Source organism: Vipera berus, assembly GCF_964194415.1.
Source record: "Vipera berus genome assembly, chromosome: 2".
Taxonomy (NCBI): domain Eukaryota; kingdom Metazoa; phylum Chordata; class Lepidosauria; order Squamata; family Viperidae; genus Vipera; species Vipera berus.
Window position 1 is genome coordinate 65410876 of NC_138203.1, and position 23633 is coordinate 65434508.

Sequence of the window (23633 nt, forward strand, 5' to 3'; positions counted from 1 at the left end):
CTCTGATGAATGGATTTGCCAAATATTTTATCTGCTATTCCCTCTTCAAGGGCTGTTCAGTTGAATATCTTTTGTTCTAAGCTATATCCAGGGATAACACCAGAAAATGAGAAGCACAGTTCCTATACTGAAAATATACATTGGAATTGAGAGATTACATCTTTGAAGTTAGCCTCCAGTGTGTCGCCAAATTAGTTTCTTTGTCCAGGTTGTTTATAGGATATGTGTTTGTATGAGTACATGCATGCATAGGTAGGTAAGCAGTCAGATATGAAAATGAGGTGGACCATTAGAAGGCTAACGTAGTCAAATATAAACTAAATGTTTTTTCATATTTTCCTATTTATTTCAAGAGCAGGAAAAGATTAACTTAATCTGAGCAATTCTTCTCAAGGAATTTAGGAAGTAAATGGATAGAAATCAAGATTGACACTTGTCCCTTATTATGTTCCAACTGCTTATACTGTGTATATTAAAAGATAGAAAATAGTTGAATGCAGTGCTTTTTTTGTAAAAGAAAAAGGTGCCGGAACTCACACATGTCATACAACCCGCCTTGCCTATCCTACAAGGTTCCATCCAAAAAAGGTGCCGGAACTCCGTTCTGAGCGTTCTATGAGAAAAAAAGTCCTGGTTGAATGATACTTGATAGCCCCTGATTAACTGCACAACTCACTGGAGCCCTGCAATATGTCAACAGGAGCTAGGCTTAATCCAAAGGAATTAATTTTTGTGGCAGAGTATCAATAGAATCACATGAAACTTTCTTATTTCCTATTTAGCCAATATTATTGGTTTAAATTGTTCATAGTTTATCACAAACTATTTCTCTTTTCATGATTTCTAGGGGCCAAAGTCCAGCTGTTGCTGAATTTAATTTATTATTAAGAGCACATTCATTAGAAACCTATGGTGTTGATCCTCATCCTTGCAAGGTAGAAAAGTTCTAGACTTTTTAAAAAAATGATGTATTTTTTGTTTTCAAAATTGGGTAAATGTCTCTTCTACATGCTTCAGCTTATACAATTTATAGTTTATTCAATTTATTCAGGATAGATAGATACTGTTAAATAAGACCCAGTCTTCAGGAAAAGGCCTCAGGAGCCGAGAAGGGAGCCCTGGGCAAAGCGAGAGGCAGCCAGTGGCCACAGAAGAAGTGGCATGGCGGCGGCTATGAAGGCTCCTAGTAGGCGGGGCTATCAGTGCCGCCACTGCGAGGGGAGGCAGGTGTCGGACTGTAGGAGGCCTGGCTGAGGGAATCCTGAGGTAAACAGGTGTGGGGTGTGTGAGGCAGCTCCACCCCCTCTCTCACCTGCTTTGTTTCACCTCATGGGTGTGGCACCCCAAACAACCAGACGGAATGGGGTGGGTGGTCAGCTGTGCTCTAAAATAGGGGTTATTTTGGAGGTAGGGTTTATATTAGGCCCACCCCAAAAAACCAGGCAAGGGTTTTTTTGGGGGTGGGTTTTATTTTCAGGGAAACATGGGGTTTATTGTGCAATTTTTATAACTACAAGAAGCTGGATATATACATTTAATAAAATGAGAGAATACATTATGTAGGAAAATTGATATCGCTTTCATTTATAAGTTTACATTTTTTCAAGTATTTTATATTGTTTTTAAAGGCAAACTCAAGCAGTTTTGCTGCAAAGTAGATACTTGGTTCTGTACAAAAGCAATTGTCATACATAAAATTCTATATCAGAAATTCGCATATCTTATTTCAGTGCTAAGTTGATCTCATTCCAATAATATACAGTAGCACCAGACATTGTTATATCAGTGTTTCTATATAGATATAAAGTTGTTTAATGGTGTTCAAGACTGCACTTTAAAAACTCTATATAATTTTATAGTAATCGTGCTTTGGAAGATGGTTAGAAATTTGTAGGGGGAAAGATACACATAACTGCTTTCATGCCAATGAATCCCCTACAAATATTTCCTTTATCATTTAAAAATCTTCCATCATGTTTGGCTTTGTAAGTGGAAATGCCTTCATGGAAGGAGATACTGTATTGTAAAAGTATACATTTCTGGAATGTTTGCACTTTCCTATAATTCTAATTAATATTCTTTTTTTTCCTTAAAAGGATTCAACTGGGACCACAACATTTTTAGGATTCACAGCCACAGGTTTTGTGGTTTTCCAGGGAAATAAAAGGATACATTTGCTAAAATGGTAAGAACCTGAATGTTTTTTTAATAGAATACAGAGAAAACTTTATTTGAGACACTGTTTGCAAGTACACCCGACAAAGGGATGGGATATCTTGACAGCCTTTGGGGCAAATTCACTGCATCTATATAATGTACTGTTTAACTAATCCTTTGATTTATTCCTAAAAGCCCCAGGTTTGTCTGAGATTAAATCCTCCTGGTCAGTTATTTAAATTTGACTATAGCATGCCAGATTCAGTCATCTTGTGACCTGGCCTGCCAGGAAATGAAAGTGAGTCCCTTGATTAGGAAGAGGGAACGAGGAGTCATTTGAGTTGTCTGAATATAGCCAAAAAACCTACAAAAAACTAAAGTTATCTTATTGCTGGGTCATAAACTTTAGCAGCATTAATTTTAAATATTAAAACCTCTTCTTCTGTAATTCAAATGTTTTAGAAACTAGTCAGGAGTAAGAGTAAATTTGACATTGGTGGAGGGTTTTTTTTTTTAGAAATTTTGCTCCAGATACAAACGTTATTTATGGGAACAGTTGAATAATTTTGGCACAAAGTAAATTAGAAGTACAGCAATCCAAACTGAATAACATGGTTAAGAAGTGAATAAGTCATTTCTAGCAGTTTCTTTTTGTCTTCCATATAGTTACATAGAAGTGTCAGCTGCAGTTTGTTTTCCTAATTTAAAAAAGCTTTTTTTGTTATAGGTCTGATGTCTGTAAACTGAAGTTTGAAGGGAAGACTTTTTATGTGATTGCAATTCAGAAGGAGGTTAGAAATTTTGTTTCTTACATTCTGAAATAGTTTAGTTTTAAAATTAAGTATTTCTCATAAAAATGAAATATGTTTATTCTTGCTCTTACAAAGTAACTTTCTGTCTTAACTATTTGAATAGACTAGTTATGCTACTATATGAGTGAGTAGTGGCAAAAAGTTTTAACCAAAAATGCATGAGATAGAGATAAATTATATAGACAGGTACACAGATAGATGGATGTCTGTGTATAATAAGAAAGGATTGTGTGTGTATGTAATTATATATAATTAACATAATCTAACATGTTAATATATTTTATTTGGTTTATACTTTAAATTAAAAATAATAAGAAGCAAATTTCCAGAACAGAAGTCATAATACAAATAGTAATTTTGTGAATTTGTTTTGGTTTGCTTTTTTAAACCAGGATTCCCCAACTATTAATATATCATCTAATGCAGAGGTCCTCAACCTTTTGGGCACCAGGGACTGGTTACGTGGAGAGAGGTTTTTCCACAGACCGGAGGAGGCGTGGGTTTTGTGTGCTGCCTGCATCCTGCAAATTGGGTTTTGCTTGTTTGTGCGGCCTGGTTGCTGGCATGCCACGGCCTGGTACCAGTCCACGGCCTGGGGGTTGGGGACCCCTGATCTAATGAGTTTACATGCTGCCACTATTTCAAGCTACCTAGAATAGTTAATAGTTTTGACATATCTAAAATAAACTTTATACAATGTATGACTAACTTATTAGGCTAATGATGGTCTTTTCAAGAATACTTAACTTGTACTTTTCTTCTTCATACCTTCATGGCAAATAATCCCGTGGAATCAAGGGAAATTTTAGGAAATGACCAGGCTGAGCTTGAGGAAAGAGTTCAAATGTATCATCAGTCCTTTCACACACACAAGGGATATAGGTCCAGCCCACCTTGAATTCTTTCTACCCTTATCCACCACCAATTCCTTTTAATAGTCCAGATTCTTGTAGAGAGCTTACGCTTTCAATAAATGTTTACACCTGTTTGAACTACCCGGATCTCCTGATTTCCCTGGCCCTTGACAGAAACTCAGTGAGGGTTATTCAGGTCTTTTCAATAGTTAGTTGATGGTCCATTCAATAGGACTTCGGAAAAGTTCTGATCAGCTGTTTTTTGTCCTTTCCCAGGGCAAATCCACACTTAACATTTAAGCTGAATCTTGTCTTTCTACCTCATGTTACTCGAAAAAAAACAGTAAAATGATGTAAAACTAAACAAGTTTTTTTTAAAAGAAAAGAGAAAAGTAAGAAGTTGAGGACAAGAAAAAAGTATCCTAGTCATTATGCTATATAGAACTCATGACAAAAGTTAGCTTTATTAGGTATTTGAGAGTATGATGAGCATTGACTTGATTGAAAAAGTGTTCCTTTCTTTTCTATTTAAAAGGATAGGAGCCTCAAGGTAGCATAATATGGAAAAGTGTACTTCAGATATAAAACAAACTTGAAGTTGCTTTGTCAGCTATTGGGGACTCAACCAAAAATGATTGCCAGCCTCATGTGACGATGGGGCAAGCAAGTAATGCAGATAAGCCCACTGTTTAATATGAAGTAATTATGATATTAATATAAGTGAAAATCATGCCTTTAGACTAACATTGTTAAATAAGTCAAATTTTATTTTCTTTTGTTTAATTTTTTTCTCACATGCTTAGAAAAAGGCTATGTTATCATTTCATACTTCTACACCAGCAGCTTGCAAGCATCTCTGGAAATGTGGCGTGGAGAATCAGGCTTTTTACAAGTAAGCAGAACTATTCCTATCATTGAATAGTATAAATTCACTTCAATAATATAATACAAATGTGTAGATGAGCCAAGAATATCAAGTAATCTGAGATTCTTTTCATGTTAAATCAGCATGCTATAAAGAGAAAATGGCCTTGATTTATCTACAGATTACTTTATTGAAAGTTTTAACAAATATGAAATTAATGAATTGGATAATTATGAGGAATACTTTAAAATAATCCAAAATATAAGATTAATTATATTTTATTAAGATTTTTTGGACATCAAACAGAAATTTCTTTTTAAATTGTGATATTTTGAGTCTAGTAGCAGAATAATCTCAAACTTGAAGTATTATTAGTCTTGGGAGTATGAAGATTCTATACACTATATTCAAGGTTAATTGATTTCTGGTTCTTCAAACAATTACAGATACAGATAGTCTTTGACTTATAACCATTCGTTTAGTAACCGAAGTTACAATAGCACTGAAAAAAACCAATTTATGATCAGTTTTCACACTTACAACCATTGTAGCATCCTCATAGTCGTGATCAGAATTTGAACACTTGGCAACTGGGAAGTATTTATGATATTTGCAGTGTCCTGGGATCATGTGATCATCATCTGTAATCTTTCCAACGGGTCTCTAACAAGCAAAGTAAATGGGAGAAGTCAGATTCACTTAATGACCACACAATTCACTTAACAACTGCAGTGATTCTTTTTAACAACTGTGGCAAAAAGGTTGTAAAATAAAGCAACACTCACTTAACAACTGCCTTGGCTAGCAATGGAAATTTAGGATTCAGTTGTGATTGTAATACGATTGTAATTTAGATTGTAACAGTGATACTATCCTAAGTCTTGACATGTTTTAAAATAAAAATGGACATAAAACCTTTCCCAGTATAGGGAGTATAGCCTGGCAGATCAATCAGCACTCTTATTTCACTGGAATACAATCCTACCTGCTAGTGTAAGTAATCTGTTATCATTTGCATCTCAGTAAATAAATACCTGCAAACATAAATATCTAACTGTCTGTGTGAGCACCACACAATGCAGGTATGAGTTATAAGTTATTGGGTACCATGCTGTAGGTTTCGTACATTATCTTCTTTAAATACTTCCTTGATAGGGAATGACTAACTAAAATATTTGTAATAAAACAACTAGAAATATATTAATTGAATACTGGATTGCTTGTTAAAAGAAAATCTGCTTTTTAAAGGTTATTTGAAACTTCTTTTTGCAACAAGAGTTATAAACAATATATACAGATACACACAGCCTAAATAAGTATGTATGTCTGTTGGTAGACCAAGACTTTATTTTCTTCCTTGAAAAGTTAACTATTTCATTTTGTTTCCTCTGAAGGTATGCAAAATCAAGCCAAATCAAAACCATGTCCAGCAGCAAAATATTTTTTAAAGGCAGCAGATTTAGATACAGGTAAATATTATTTTTATCCCAACAGGAAGAAATTGGACAGGACAGGACAGGACAAGATGGATGGATGGATGGATGGATGGATTCAATAAAAAAAAATCAAGTTCCTTAAGACTGCAAGCTTACATACAGTTATCTGAGTGTAAACCTTAATGAAAGCAGTAGGTCTGTGTGCACAAATATAAGACTGTATCATTTTAGCCCATGAAATGGTCCAGACTGTTTTTTAAAAAATACTTGCTTTTGACTGTATTAATATTTTTATAAACTGCTCTGGAAATATAAAAATAAATGTGGAGAATATATAGGTAATCCTATTCACATGGACTTGAAAATAAGCACCAATGATTATAATGGCAATTTAGGTCTGATTACATATACCTAGAATTATGCATGTAAAATATTTATGAAGAGATAAAAACAAATGGTTTTTGGTAGACAGTATATTAGACAGCTTATTGCTACCAATTTGAGCAGAATTGTTCTTGTAAATTGGGACTGAACGAACCATAAGTCCAGTGTAAGCCCCAACTCCATTTGTATAGGTATTCAGATTCTCAAAACCACAATGTTAAAATCAGATAGCAAACCACCAATTTCTTTCAGTATGATTTTTAAAAATATATTTTGAAAAAGATAAAAAATGGATATTAACTCTATCTTGGGCTTAATGATTTTTCTGCCTTTAAAACTGATCAGACCCATGCACACATATGGAGGAAAAATTTCAGCACTAGCTTCGATATCACCAAAGATTAGTTTAAACTAGTTTGAACCGCCCTGAGTCCTTCAGGAATAGGGCGGTATATAAATTCAACTAATAAAATAAAAATAAATATATAAATAAATAAGTAAATAAGTTAAGTAAATAACTTCAGCCCTTATTAGAAGAGTATTGCCATAATTAAAATGCCAGCTTTCTAAGGATATAGTTGCAAACATCCCACAATGATAGTTTTTGAATATTCAACTCCGTTTGTAAAGACAAAGCTTTTCCATTACTTGGTATCCTTCTTAATATATGAGTTGCTTTAAACACTTGGTTACTGCACAACAAATAATTTTTTATCATACAAAAATTAGTTTTTAACATGTATGTTTTGTCACAGTGGAAAAGTTGCAAAAGAAGTTGTTGAAGCAAGTTCAAAGATCCAGAGGGAGCCTCCAGAAGTACACAGGTATTTTCTGATCTAAAACGCGTAAAGAATCTACTAACATTGACCTATGTATTACAAATTGAAAAATTATATGACATATATTTAATTACTGTTCTCCCAGGAATAGAACATTGCTATTGGCTTTTAATATGTAATAGGAGCTGAAGGATTTATATTCATTTACATCAGACATGTCAAACACAAGGCCCGGGGGCCTCATCCGGCCCGTGAAGTGGTTTTATGCGGCTCGCAAAGCCATCCTGGAAACAGTGAGGGAACAGCCCTCACTGCCTTGGCCCTGGCCCAGAGACCCTCCTTCTGCCAGAGACCCTCAGATCTGTCCCACTCCTGCCCAGGCCCCCATAGGCACCCTTGATGCGAACGATGTAGAGCTGGCCATGCCCACCCAGTAGGCCATACGCACTCTAGCCACGCCCACCCAGTAGGCCACGCCCACCCAGGCCACACCCACCCGGCCCCCTGAGGGCAACCACAATGCTGATGCGGCCCTCAATGAAATTGAGTTTGACACCCCTGATTTACATTATAGGATATTTTTTTAGTGTTTTCTGACTCATTCCCTTCAATAAGGAACAATATTTTAACTCAAATCCCAATTTATCAGATTAGGGAAATCCAAATGTTTTCAAATCAGTTTGGTAGATAGGTAGTCCTCGACCTCTGACCAGAATTGTGACCAAAATTTCTGTTGTTAAGTGAGACATTTGTTAAGTGAGCCCTGGTCCATTTTAAGACCTTTCTTGCAAAGTTGTTAAGTGAATCATTCCAGTTGTTAAATTAGTAACATGATTGTTGGCTTTGCTTGTCAGAAGTTGCAAAAGGTGATCACATAGAAATAGCACTTAGACTTTTATACCGCTTCATAGTGCTTTACAGCAGTCTCTGAGGGATTTACGAATGTCAGTATACTGTCCCCAACAATCTGGGCTCTCATTTTCATCTCAAAAGGATGGAAGGCTGAGTCAACCTTGATCTGGTCAGGATCGAACTGCTGGCTGTGGGCAGAGTTAGTCCTGTAATACTGCATTTTAACCACTGCACCACCTGGGCTCTCTCCCCGGGGCACAGTCATAAGTGTGAAAAACGGTCAGAAGTCACTTTTTTCAGTGCCGTTGTAACTTCAAATTGTCACTAAATGAATGGTTGCAAGTCGAGGACTACCAATAATAATTGCATAATTCTATTTCACTGTTTCGGGTTTCACTAGGCATTGGCTACAAGAAATAAAAAATAACTTCAAACTGTTCTGCAACATGTTTTGTACAAATAAATATTTTGAAGAGGATAGCAAGAAGATCCTGTTTCTTTTTTTATATGCCACATAAGTATCTTTCTTCATGTATGTGTCTACATACATACCTACATCCTAATTTATTATATAGTCAGTAGGATAATTTATCCTTTTTTTTCACAGGACCAACATTACTCAAAGCCGTAGCTCTTACTCTTTAAGCAAACAACTCATAATTAACATGGAACCTCTGCAACCTCTCCATCCATCACCAGATGACCAGGAAGAGGTTCTTTCTGATGAAGGCAAGTCTAAGCTAAGAGACCCCCTTCTGTGTTTTATTTTTATAAAGCATATCAATAAAGTCAACAGCAATCAATTTTTCAAAATGCACAGATTGCATTTGTATGTTTCAAAAGTTATTTTCATTCATATAACTAGCAAAATGGCTGGACAATTGCTGATATGTTGCTGATGAAAATGGATTGGCGGCAGTTTTAAATTACTTAGATTAAAATATTATTTAGATTATAGAATACTAGATGTTTAATAAAAAAGAGTGGGAACTGATTCACCTTGATCATAAATTAGATTTTCCATTTAATAGATGGGGGTTCATTCTGAGACAGAAATTCTTCACAACTTCTCATTGCCTGGTAGTTGTTGATCTAAACTCAGTACAGTTAGTCCTCAAGTTACGACCACAATTGAGCCCAAAATTTATGTTGCGAAGTGAAACATTTAAGTGACTTTCCCCCCATTTTACGACCTTTCTTGCCACAGTTGGTAAGTGATTCATTACAGTTGTTAAATTAGTAACGCGGTGGTTAAGTGAATCTGGTTTCCCCATTGATTTTGCTTGTCAGAGGGTTGCAAAAGGAGATCACTCCAGGGCACTGCAACCGTCATAAATATGAACCAGGTGCCAAGCCTCTGAATTTTGATCATGTGACCATGGGGATGCTGCAACTGTCATGTGTGAAACATGGTCATAAGTCACTTTTTTCAATGATGTTGTCACTTTGAACAATCACTAAATGAACTGTCTCAAGTCAAGGGTTACCTGTATCATAACTAGGTCAGAAGTCTGCAACCTTGACAACCTTAAGACTTGTAGACTTCAGCTCCCAGAATTCCTCAGCCAGCTATGCTGGCTGAGGAATTGTGGGAGCTGAAGTCCACAAGTTGTCAAGGTTGCAGACCCCTGATCTAGGTAATCTTAGGATAGATTATTGTTCTTCAATCTTTTCCTTAAAATATTTAAGGAAATACTGCCATGGGATGGGACTAAGTCACAACCTATTGTAACATTTCTAAATAGAAAGCTTACAAATACCCCGCCATTAATATCAACTAGTCAAGGAACACTTTTAGACCAAGTGCACGTAACTGAGTTCTGCCCACTTTATATTGCACCTGGGGAAGCTTCCTTAGCTCCATTTTCTCGATTCTTCATTACATTATATTGGGTTTCTTTGGCAGTGTGACTGGGAAGCTCTTAATGCAGCATCTTTTCTCTTAACTGCTGCTTCTATTTTTATACCCTGTCAGGGGAAGATCCTGCTATCAGTCCCCACCTGGTACAGCAAGATCCCATCCCTGTACTCCTTCCTGGAAGCCTTACAACTTGGAAATCTGGATCTTTCTCCATTCCACGTGATACTCCTTCCCGTATCCGTGCCCCCGGATCTCTTAGTGAGTGTTGATATGGGGGTGTGTGTCTGTACGTGTGGTAAGGTACAGCTGTCAAGCTTTCTTATTCAGGAACTCAGTGGCTACTAACTTCTCAAAGAATAATGCAGCTAACTTATTACAAGCAGAATAGCTTCCAGTTGGACAGCTCTCATTGTACATATATAGAATTATATACATACGTATTCAAATCATTCCACCTGTTCCCTGCATATTATTAAATTAAATTAAATTAAATTTTCCTTTTGTCAATTCAAGACCAGCTTTTCCTTTGTTACTCTCCCATCTTCATATTGTCAGCATTCTTTTCCTGCAAAGTAGATAGAGCCTTGTCCCCGACATGAGAAACAACCCCTTCCGTGACAATAGCTAATCACAGCATCCAGGCATGTATGTACATGCACTGTTTGGGTATTTTAGTGGAAAAAGGAAGAAGGTTGACAAAAGATGAAGACTGTGTGAATAGTGGGGGAACCTTTTCTCCTAATCCTGAGTTTTATGGAGGGCCTCTTGCTTTCAAAACTTTGAACCAAGAGAATTCCTATGAATATTACAGTCATGTGTCTCTTGGAATTGCCTTGGATCTGTCTGATCTCTCATGTTTCTTATAATAAAAGATTTTGCTATGGAGAGGACTTGACAAACACGCTCCTTTGGATTTATATAGCAGTATGTTCTAGAGCAGTTTTCTGCTCAGATCCCTTCTGATTTTGTAGGTACACTGGAATTATCTTGTTGTAACAGAAATACAAGTAGTCCTTGACTTAAAAACCACAATTGGGACCAGAACCTCCGTCCATAAATGATACAGTTAAGTGGGTCATGCCTGATTTTACAATCATTTTTTTGCCACAGTTGTTAAGTGAATATGGATTCCCCCATTGACTTTGCTTGTCAGAAGATGGTTGGGAATGCCACAAATGTTGATCACATGATCCTGGGATGCTACAACTGTTGTAAAAGCAAGCTGGTTGCCAAGTGCTTGGATTGTGATCATATTGCTGTGGGAACACTACAACACTCATAAGTGCGACAACTAGTCATAAATCACTTTTTCAGTCAGTCAACGCTGGGGAAAATACCAGCAGATTAAGTGTTGGTCCAAATAATTACTGTCTACTGTAGACTTAGAATAGTGCAGTTCAACATCAATTACCACTAGCAAAAACCACTACTACTGTTTCTGTTTTGTGACTTCTAGCTGGGTGCAAGGTTTTCCTACAATAGCAGATATAGAAGCAGCAACATCAGGGCCAGGCTTCGTGTCCAGGCTTGCCAGTAAATCTTAGATTTGCAGTTATTTAGTTCTGAATTAAAGTCTTTTTTTACATTTGTGAGAAGATTCCTAGCCACAATTTGACTACATTAGATTATTATTTACCCCAGTGCAAAGAAGTCAGAGGCTTCCTATATCTGTGCTCTAGGGCAGTGTTTTTCAACCACTGTTCCGCGGCACACTAGTGTGCCGCGAGATGTTGCCTGGTGTGCCGTGGGAAAAATTCGAAAGATTTTTAAAAAAATGTCCGCCCGAAGAAGCTGGGGCCACATGAGGCCGGGGCTCCGGACAGCCCGCACCGTAGTGCTTCGGAGGCGGCGAGGCCGGCAGTTGCAGTTGCAGCTGCTGCTGCTGCTGCTGCTTCATCGTCGTCCTCCCCGGTGCTTCCCTCACCGCCGCCGCCGCCTTCGCCGCCTTCGCCGCCTCCTCCTTCTTCTTAGACAGCTCGCTGGGCAGAGCGCATCCTCCATCCGCCTGCCCCGCTCCGCCTGCCCTGCACGTAGGAGGGGAAAAGTTCGCCGGAGGTTCACGAGCTTTCTCTCCTACCCATTGCCGGCTTGCCCAGCGTTGGGGTGAGCCTAGGACCCGGGGAAAGGAAGCACCCCACTCCCCGCCGCCGCCGTTGCCTCCCCGAGCGGGCTTTTCAGTTCGGTCTCTCCGCTGCCCAGGCGGCTTTCAGCTCCCTCTCGCCTCGCAGCGCCGCGCTCCAGTCAGTTTTGCAGGCTCAAGTTACAAGTCCCGCGGACGGCGGGGCCGGGTGCCCGCAACTCGCTGGAAGCAAAAAAAAAAGTTGTTTGCGTCTCTCGCCTTGCAGCCACCTTCCTCTCTGCCCAACTCTCTCTCGAGCTCCCGGGGAGAAAAGGGGAGGGGGCACCGTTGCTCACTACCACAACACCCCCTGGAGGACGGCCGCGACGGATCGGGCGAGGCGGTGGGATCGTTCGAGGCTTCTCCGAACTCTGCTCGAATCCTTCCCTGGTGGCTTTGGGATGACATTAGCGCCCGCAAGCGCTAATAAAGCTTTAGACCGCCATAATAATGATAAATGATTACATTAGATTTTTTTTTTTTTAAAAAATGATTAGCTAGCAAACTAGGGCTTCCTTGTTCTCAGGGTTGTTTGGGAAGATACAGTATTTCTGTTTATAACGAAAAGGAACCTCTCTTAACTTCCCTCTGCTTGGCCTTAAAGCAGGGGTAGGCAACCTTGGCTCTTTTATGACTCATGGACTTCAACTCCCAGAAGTGCTCGAAAATTACTGGTGAGAAGAATTATTTTCTTTTATGGTTTCAGGAACCATTAACGGTAAAATTTTCAGAAACCATTAACGGTTAATTTTTTTAACATTTTCTAATGGTGGAGTGCCTCGTGATTTTTTTCATGAAACAAGTGTGCCTTTGCCCAAAAAAGGTTGAAAAACACTGCTCTAGGGTTTAAACTCTAGGTTTCTTCTTCCCACTTTTGTGAATGAAAACTCAATGGGATTGTGTGATAGTCTTGGGACTAAGACAGATGTACAAAATGCCTCAGGTCTGGAAACCACTGGGACCCATCCTGCCAAACTCAATATTTATACCTTCAACTTTTAACAATCATTAGACTGAATTAAACAGGATTGCCTCTGCAGATAATTAAAAGTGTAGGTTCAAATTTAAAAAATAAAATAAATGCCCATATAAAAGTTTCCTGCCTGAGCAGGGGGTTGGACTAGATGACCTCCAAGGTCCCTTCCAACTTTATATTATTATTATTATTATTATTATTATTATTATTATTATTATTATTATTATTATTATTATTATTATTATTATTATTATTATGTCATAATGGCAAACTTTTATGTCTATTGCTTCAGTAGTCTGCATTATAATGCAGTAAACAGTTCAAGTGCTTAGACTAGTATATATAGTGTATAGTGCAGTTGTTAATTAACAACTGTTAAGGGAATGGCTGGCATTTGCTGTTAATTACTTAGTGTATTATGAGCCAGTTGGAAGGGTTTAAAAATAGGCACTCACTCCGTGCTCTAGTAGGCTATTTCTATTGGCTGAATTTGAAGCTGTTATTTGATTCATTCAGCTGGACTCTTCCAAGCTGGACACAGTGGAAACTTGGTAAAGGTCACAGCTGGTATGGGCGGCTAGTTCATTAAAGCTGAAATAGAAAAGACAGCTTTTAGTCAATATGGTGAAATGCCTGGTAAAAATCCAAACCCGAAGGAGTATTCATTTGCGAATGGTTAACCACTGTAGTAAAGATGTGTGCATTCGTCTGTTGAGACATGGGTCGAAGATCACAGCTAAAAGTGCTGGTAAGGTGGGGCTTTTTTGCCTAGTTACTTAAATATTTTTAAGGACAGTGCCCCTTTTTCCTTTTTGTATATTGATAAGGGTCAATACTCAGGGAATAGTAAATTATAGCACTGGGATTTGAATAGTTTTCTCTTTGTCCAAAAGAGCAAACAAAGAACAGCTGGGCTAGGATAAGTAGGAAAAACAAATTCTTCAGTGAGGAATGTCCTTCTAATAGATGGAGTTCACTTGTATATTAAGTTATTTTAACCAAGTACCTAATATACAGAGAAATATTTTTTAAATGTCTTTGTAGTAAATGCATGAATCTATGAATTATAGATAGTACAATTCCATGGCATTTAAAACTTATAGATATCGTTAGGGAATCATTATGCCCAAGTACCTTCACCAAAAACCATATTAAATTGGAAAAAAAAGTGATACTTCAACTGAGGAAGACCAAAGGAATTATTCTCAGAAATGTTATAGCCTATTTTATTAGTGAAGCTTTCTGAAATAAATTCCAGGACATCTTTCTTCCAGGAAAGTGATAATAAATCTCAGTGACAGTGATTCTCAAACTACAAGTCAGGATCCTCATGAGTCACAAACAGTTTTCAAACAAGAATATTTAAAATCTTTAATACTTTTAAAACCTCACCAGAGTTGTGCGAAGTAGGAGTGTCATCAAAACCTTGGTGGAACTTTGCTTCTCATTTTGCTCTTCTGGAAGCAGAAAGTGGGGGGCTGTGCTACCTCACAGATTCAGATTACTGTAAAATTTAAGTATTAAAAGTAAATGGTATATTTATTTCTTGCTCAACTCTAATCACATTAAAAGCATTTATCAACTGGCACAGAATTCATGGGTAGTTTTGTGTGTTTCTAGAACATCATATGTCACACCTCTGCTCTGCAAGATATATTGGTTGCCAGTTTGGTTCTAAATCCAATTCAGGGTACTGGTTTTAACATTAAAAGCCCTTCAGTGCATGAGACAAGGTTATCTGTGGAACTGTCTCTTTCAGATTAGCCCATCCCATTAGATGTGGCAAGAAGGCATATTATGGTTACCATCTACAAGGGACTTAGATTTGGTGGGTCCCAGGAGGCAGGTCCCATTTCTCTACTGTGGCACTGCCTTCTAGAACATTCTTTCCCTCCCTCCAAGGTTAAGTTGGCTCCATTCTTTTTGATGTTCCGTAAATCATTCAAGACCTGGTTATGTCATCAGGCCTGGGGATACCAGGAAACTGAGGACATGTTCAAAGGGCTCCACTAGTGAGGTGGATATACTCACTCTCTCCATGCTTGGGATTTGTATGTTTAATTTTGATTTTAATTTTGAGCATGTATTTTTACATATTTACTGTATATGATAGTTTTTATATACAGTATGTGATGTTTTATTGGAATATTGTATGCTGCCCAGAGTCACCTTTGGTGAGGTGGGTTACCATCTAAATCTGATTAATAAAATAAAACAAACAAATAAATAAATATATTTTATTCATGGCAAGAGTGCTATTGCACACAAATTAATGTATCATTTTAAGGCACTTTGTGTTCTTCAAAATTTGAGAACCCAGAATCCCTGGGTCTTCTGTTGCAGATAGAATTCCTTAACCTAAGAAAGAAGGTATTTCTGCAAAAATATTTTCACTTCAATAAAATTAAATTACATTGACAACTATCATTTTAATACTGTCTGAAGTATCAACAGTGTAAATATTTTAAGTATGTCTTTTAATCAGAAATCAGACCACTTTACTATAAATTAATTTTATAGTAATAAAGTTAATAAAAATAAATCACCAGCACTGTAATAATATAACATAGATACAGTACATATTGTAACAACCAACTATAAAGGCAGACAACAAACATTGCAGAAAAGCAGTTTTTAGTTCTTTCCAAATGTCTGTATGCATTCGCTGCTGGTTCTGTTGGAATGGTATTTCATTGATCACTTGTCAACATTGAAGAGATACTCTTCTTTTTACAGAATTTCTGTACTTCAGCCATCACAAACATTTGAAATGGATTCTCAGATACCAAGCTAAGTGTTGGGGATGAATACATGGGAAGATATTTTGACATGTATCCAGGACTCAATATTCCTATGTTGAGATTATGAAGGCACTGATAGGGGCTAAATATAACCTGCAGGGAATAGTAGCAAAAAATTATCTAATACACATGGGTCATTTGAAGGACTACATTATTTGAATTTCGTTTAGAAACTCCCTCTTTTTAGAAACTTGATTGTCAAGTTTTATGGCAAACTCCTAGTAGGTCGAGAGCTACTTCTCTGTGATAACATCCCATTCATTTCACTACAATATCTACAATACAGAAATAATGTGGATGAGACTTATCACATCAAGATCTGGCACACAGTACATTACTTTCATAGAATTACCTTATTAATATGCGTAATAGAGTGATGTAAGATTTCCGCTTCAACATTATTAGCAATATTTATGCATGGGTGCTGAATGACCTTGTTTACAGAGATACTAAAAACTTCCTAGGTACACTCAGCCATGTACACAAAGTTTGGGAAGTGCAGTGAGACTTTGTGCCTAGAATAAGATATGAAGATTGATTTATGCAATTTAACAAAACACTAAAATATACTAATTGTGAGAAAGCGTATAGAATTTTGTTCATTTAGAAATATCTATGATAAAGTCAACAGCTTGAATTATGAGATATCTAGCAGAAATGTTGAACTGAAGATTTGATGTTTGTGATAAGAACAGTACATGGTGGAAGTAAAACGAGAATAAATGAAACAGGATTGAATGGTTCAACACGGAATAATAAAAAGTGCAAAATGTGTAATAACCTTTTGATTGTTTATGAAAAATGTATAATAAATGCTTGTAATATTAGAGATATATTGAATGGAAACATGAATGTTGCATTTGAAGGCAGCTGGTGCCATGTTGTAAATGTTAGCTAAATTAAGTGCTGCAATAAGGTAATGAAACTGGAACTTAATATATTTATTTTATTACATTTATTACATTTATATACCGCCCTTTCCCGAAGGACTCAAAGGCCAAGGTAGTTGAATTTGACAAAATTAAATCAACAATTACAATTGAAGTTGTGCATAGGAAAAAAAATCAGGGGTCTTCAAACTTGGCCCTTTTATGACTTGTGGACTTCAACTCCCAGAATTCCTCAGCCAGGCATGCTGGCTGAGGAATTCTGGGAGTTGAAGTCCACAAGTCATAAAAGGGCCACGTTTGAAGATCCCTGAGACACATGGATGAATGTGTACCCTGGCAGACTGTTTACTAAAAACGGGGAAAGAATTAAGACATTAAAAAAGTAAGAATAACTAGTAAAATTTGTTGTGCAGAACAAATGTCAAAATAAGTTAAAACAGATAAAGTACAATTTTGTTCTATGTAAATAAAATGTTAAGAGAAATATAAAAGTAAGTTATATGTAGTAGAAACAAGTAACTTAAGTGTTGTATGTATTATAAAACAAAAATAGGTTTAAAAAAATAAATATATGCTGAATGGTGAATCACCAATATGAAGGAAATATTTTGAGATGTTTTGGTCCTGGAGATAGAATGAATGAAGATTGAATTCCTAAAGAAATATATAAAAGATGAATGTATTGAGAGGAAAACCCTGAATAGATGGAGTTGATAAGATCTTTAAAAAGGCAGAGGTGAGATGTTACAATATAAGAAATAAATGTAGTGTATGATGTAATGCATGGACATTGTGGATGTAAGGATGGTTTGCTGGAATAAGAAAAATATGAAGAAGTATAATGAATGATATTGGTATAAATCAGATTTCTTTTTTTCTCCTATCCTTTTTGTAATTTACTTTGCTTACTATTTCTTATTCTTTTTCTGCATTTTTCAAAATGTTGCTTAACCCAAAAGAGAATAGCGTGATGGGTATGTATGTATGCAAATTTTTCTGTGAGCATGTGCATGCAGAGAAATTAAATCAAGGCCAGCAGCCATTTTTGAGGCCATTTTTACTAAACTCTTTATTAAATTAAAGAGGCCATTGAAAGCATTTTGAGCTTTTGTCCTCCATATTTGTGTATGAGGAAAATGCAATTTAAATGAATTTACATCATGTTTTAAAATCATGTCCATACTGAAAAAGTGGTCTTATTGCATTTTAATTTTGTACTGTGTTGTGTTAATGTGCTCTGTCTTTATCATCATCATCATCATCATCATCACCATTATTGTGATGACATAGCTAAAGTCAGAAAAGCATTTATTTTGAATGGTGGCAATGAATGTAAAATGAAATGAAAGAATGTTTTGATATAATCTTTAAAAATGTAGCTTTCTCCAGTAGGCCTAATTTAAAGGTCTAAGTAAATAAATATTATTAAGCCTTCTTTCAAGTTCTTAACTCCAGTGACACTTTGTTTTATGAATTTTAACATGAAAAAATGAGAATTAATGTCAAATTATATATGGCAAAATCCGCCAATAGTTCCTGCTAATGATTAAAGAGTCAGAAGAGGACTGCGTGAGAATAGGTAGGCATGGGTTGTATATGACTTTATACACCATTAAGAAAAACTTGTATACCATTAAGCTTGTAAACAATAGGAATTGCTTATTGACAATAAGTGGGCCCAAACAAATCCCTGCCACAGTCTGCTAATCTCAAAATAAAGACCAGGTTGGACCCTTGTACTACTATGAGATTATCTTTTTTTAACCATTACCTTTTTTAAAAAAGACCTGCCTGGCATTCAACATAAAGATACATTATTTATTTGTTTATTCAATGTTGATGCCACTTTAGTCCAACCAGCTTATGAAGATGATGGTGCCATTATTTTGTCTCCTTATATTTGCCCCCATTCCTGCATCATAGTAACTCAAGATTCCTGTCTTCACACTTCAGAAAGTGACATCATATCCTGTGGTAACACAATTTGACTTGCAAAGTACACAGAGGAGACATCAATAAGAACCATTCTAATTGAATGGGTTTTACCTCCCTTCATAGATCTGCCTCTTTCCTTTCTGCTCCATAATATGGACTAGGGAGGAAAATAAAATTCACATGTCCAAGCTTCAGTTGCCTTCCGTTAAGCCATAGAAATGTCATGTGAACAGGGAAACAATCATTCAAAGCTGCCGATTAACAAGAAACAGATATTAAAAGAGAAATGTCCTTTATCCTGGATCTCATTTACAACTCTAAAAGCCCATAGCGAGCTACAGTACATTTCTCTATCCAACCCAGCCTTCTTATTCAAAGCCTATATTTAAACACGCAGGTTGCACCTGTGTGGCTGTGGCCAGGTTGTCCCCTGTCTTCCATCTATCCATCAGACCAGCTCTGATTGAAATAAAGAGTAACCTTACCAACTATCATACTGTTTCATCCAGGGATGCCTCTAATATCTCCATTAATATCCAGATCCAAATAAACATCCATTGTCCACCTTGCTACTTGAAGGAGCAATCCAAAGGTGGACATTCTTTTTGTGCTTCTGCCTTCAAGATTAACCCTAAATCCTAACGCTTCTTTGATACTATGAATGAAAAGATATATAAATTGTGGAGGATAACAGAATGATCTAGGATTTAAAGTGGATTTTGGAGCCATAAATAAAATCAAGATTGTCTAACTCAGTTGAATTAGATGCAGTTTTAGTTTTATTTGAATAGATGTACAAAAACCAGACTAAATCTAATCCAATTGATATTCAAGAGAAAATACTAAATTAAAAACAGATTGTCAAAAAAGTGATGATATTGTTGAATAAATAAATACATCTGATCATTGGACTCATTGGGTCTGTTGCTGTTTCTTAGCCCCAATTACTTTACAAGACTGTTGCTATAGAGATACAATTAGGGAAGATTCCTGTGCACAGTATCTTTAGTTCTAAGAGTTAAGGCTTATATTCATTCCTATATGTTTTTTGCATTGAAAAATAAACCTCATTTCAGTTCACCCACACAAAAAAGTAATTAAATAAAACTGGACTCTAAATGGAGTTGTATAATTTTAGAAGACTGTACAAAAAATTAGTCTTTGTTGCAAGTTTACATAGAGAACTCTTTTAATTTAGATATTGGTATCATTACACAAAGTTGATGCAAATGATGCAGTTTGTAGTTTAACCATATTAGGAGTAATGAAAATCTTTTCCGCCAGTTAGTTCATTCAATCAAACTGTCTTACGTACTATAATGCATTTTGTCACTTATGACATCCTTGTAGTATTGATTAATATTGTATTTTGAGAAATAGAATTATGTGATAACCAGTATTTCCCACCAATCTGTAATTTCTCATTTACTGCTATCAATAGTCTATTAATAGATTATTTTATTTATTTTAATTCCATTTATATCCCACCCTTCTCCGAAGACTCAGGGTGGCTTACAAGCTTAGCAGTTTATGATTATGATACATCCTTCAGCAAACACACATTATACACGTGTCTGATAATACAAGTACAGTATTTCTCATGGTCTCAGAATCATGGAACCTAGTTCTGTGCAATGAAATAACCAAAGAGTTTCATTTCAGGTTCACAAAATGCAGATTTTTATTTTTTAAAAACTTGGATTTTGTAGTAAAACGAGTAATGGTAATGAGTTATATTTAGCTTGCTGAACTAGGAAGAAGTCCCCTTCACTTAATATAAACCAGTTAACGGTTAAATTGTAAGCAGTTTTTTCTTCGGTTGTTTATGTTTTGTGTATAGTTTTATCTCCTTCAAATGTAAGTTTGAGAATCTAAAAGTGCCATTTTACAGGAATCCAGCTGCCGAAAGAAGATATTTCTCTACCTGTGATATCAAGCTCTCCTACTAAAGGAACAGATGATGGTTCAGATCTTTCAGTTGAGGAGGGTGAGAAAATCAAAGAGGAGCCTTTAACAATTTCAGAATTGATCTACAATCCAAGCACCAGCTTGCTCCCCACTCCTGTTAATGATGAGGAGATAGACCTTCTCTTTCAAACTTCTCCAAGGGCAGAAAATGGGAAAGAAGATACAGATTCATTTGAGGAACTGGAGGCGGATGAAAATGCATTTTTGGTTGCAGAGGAGGAAGAGTTGAAGGAAGCCCGAAAAGCACTCAGGTGGAGCTATGACTTTCTGATGGGTAACTTGAAGGTAAACGCTGCTGTGAAGAGTTTTTCCAGACTTCTTTTTGTTGGGCTTGGAGTATTGCTTGTGGTTTTCCCTCTACTACTTGTCCTTCTGGAATCAGACCTTGACATCTCCTTCCTCCATGAAATCCGCCAGACACCAGAGTTTCAACAGTTTCACATTGAATATTACTGTCCTCTCAGACAGTGGATAGCCTGCAAAGTAGACTTCATTAGCCATTTGTTTGGCAGCTCTTAAACATAAAAAAACGTGCAAAACTAAGGGCTATATTCAAAACTAGTGAATTTAGTCAATAGTTAGGTGCTCACAAACATCCTGCAGGTTATCTTCAATTAGTTCTTTATTTTGATAGATAATAACTTCAAAATTCTTACATTTACCGTACTTTTCATAATTGAATAATTGATGTAGTAGTGGCCTTTAAGTAACCAAAAAGCAGTCTTTGTTTTTATTTGCTTTCCTGTTTTTATCAGTAATTTAAGCTGAAGAGAAAGCTATCATTTCTATTATATCAAGCCATGATATCCTAATTTTAAGCATTTACTACAAATAATGCTTTTGAATATATTCCTTAGTAAAACAATATCTACTAACCAATGCCTATATAAGTACCCACCGATTGCTCGGGTTTTATTATTTTTTTGTTTGATTGATTTTTTTCATTTAAAAATATTTTTATGTCTACAAATTTTGGTAACTTTTTAGCAAATGCAATTTCTGAAAATATTTAAGTGTACAGATGAATAAATGCACAAAGACATAACATGAATTTTTAAAGCATTTTAGCATTTTTTTTTAAAAAGACTAATATTCAAGATGCACAGGGTGAATAATTCAGATGAAAAACAGGCATGTCTGATCTATATGGAAAGACTGATTTTTCAATTAACAAGTTTCGGAAGAACTACACATTAAGATAAATCAGTGTAACCATGATTTACAGGTGAGAATTGCATGGGAGGAGAAGATACTCCTTTCTTTGTACATTGTTTTTTTCCCCTCTATGCACAATCAGCTCGGAAGGTTATTTGCAGAAAAAAATCAGTGGATGCAGAAATGGTTAAGCATTCTCTCCTGTCTGTTGAACCTGTCCTGCATATTCCTCATGTCTCTGAGGAATATTAATATTAAACAGCAGATACACGACCAGTATAATGTATAGTACCACATTGCAGAAGTTGTTCTGAAACTGAAGAATGGGATATAATTTTCTCAAGATGGAAATTTGGATTTTACTTTGATGCACTCATGAAAGCTTTTTACCAAGTAGTGCTAATACAGTTTTGAAGGAGATTTAGAAATTTTGAATTGAGTGTACATGATTGTAAGTTACAGAGAAATGGTGATTTTTAAAAAAAAAAAAAAATAAAGCTAAACTTACTAAAATACATAACAATTAAAAAATTAACCTGTTTCCAAAGATAGAAGTTTCAGTGAAAAACCTCTGTGAATTTCAGACACCTGAAAAAAGTTAATTTCTGATTATACTCATTAATTTTCATTAGGATAAATCCCAGAGTCACAATTTTATGCCATTATTTTTAAGCATGCTTTCTTACCTGGTGTAATTAACAATGGATGCACATGATTTATTTATAAAAAGTCCTTTTGACAGTGATGTATTGTTATCTTTGTTGTCTTGATGGAGATTTTGTGCCTGTGTAAAACTCCAAGCTCTTTTAAGAGGATGTGACTAAAATCTCATGTGTTTAGAGAAGATCAACATTTCCACATGCCCAATTTTCAAATGTATGCAGGTAGAAGCAGAAGAACTAAACTGAATAGCATATTTGCCAATCTGGATTTCATGAGACAAAACTCACTCTTCCCCTTTCCTAACTACACCAGCAATATTTACACACAGTCCTACACTTGTTTCCTTAGAAATATGTTCAGTTTAGATCCTTGTTCGAGATTAATAAGATTATAGCCTTTTGTTTCAAGGAAGCTCCCAAAGCATTCTTCTACTAAAGTTTCAGAATTATTATTACAAAATAATAAATTATTATTTTTAAAATAATTGAGTAAATGTATGAAGTACTTAAAGTACCTTTTAAACTTAAAGTTAAAAACTTTTAAAATATTTTTATTTACATTTCTTATTAAAACTATTGCAACAAGCCTAATCCCTATTTCATCTACCTTCTAATATATAAACTTTTCTAACTATCATGTAATTCCCATGTGCTTAATGAAAAATCAGATTGTGTTTGTAATTTGTATAAAGAAGATGTATGCACTCTAGAAGAAATTATGAGCCGATATGGAATAGTCCATTTTCTGGAGTTCTCACAGTTGCTAAGAGCAACTGGATCAGGACACAAGCTTTAAACTAGATTTCTTTCTTTATATAATTGGCTAGTAGTTGAAAAGCTTGGGTAATTTCCCTTGCATGTATTACATCATCTAAAAAGTAAATACTTGTAGTTTTTTTAGGGCAATCTTTTCAATCATAAGTAAATAAATGAAATGTTATGACTGAAACCATTTTATCTTCAATATGTTTTTGAGCTTTTCCTTAATTATTTCATTGCTAAGAAAAATTATATTTATTATTTGCATATTTAATCCTGTTTGAAACTTTGAGCTGAATCAAAACCCAGTCAGGAAGCATCTATTGTTGTTTTCCAAACCAAAATAACAGTAATCCTAGAGATAGTTA

The 23633-nt window shown here is 35.8% G+C and overlaps 1 protein-coding gene across 1 annotated transcript in view; it reads left to right on the top strand.

Moving 5' to 3' along the window:
- FRMD3 (FERM domain containing 3) overlaps positions 1-23096 on the top strand; it is a 94716-nt gene extending 71620 nt beyond the window's left edge. Inside the window, exons 7-14 of the mRNA XM_081317831.1 lie at positions 848-935; positions 2097-2185; positions 2885-2948; positions 4627-4715; positions 6083-6157; positions 7264-7332; positions 8747-8868; positions 20613-23096. Coding sequence (XP_081173957.1) covers positions 848-935; positions 2097-2185; positions 2885-2948; positions 4627-4715; positions 6083-6157; positions 7264-7332; positions 8747-8868; positions 20613-21208 — 1192 coding nt within the window. The 3' untranslated portion in view covers positions 21209-23096. The remainder of the gene's footprint in view (positions 1-847; positions 936-2096; positions 2186-2884; positions 2949-4626; positions 4716-6082; positions 6158-7263; positions 7333-8746; positions 8869-20612) is intronic.
- Positions 23097-23633: the final 537 nt, after the last annotated feature.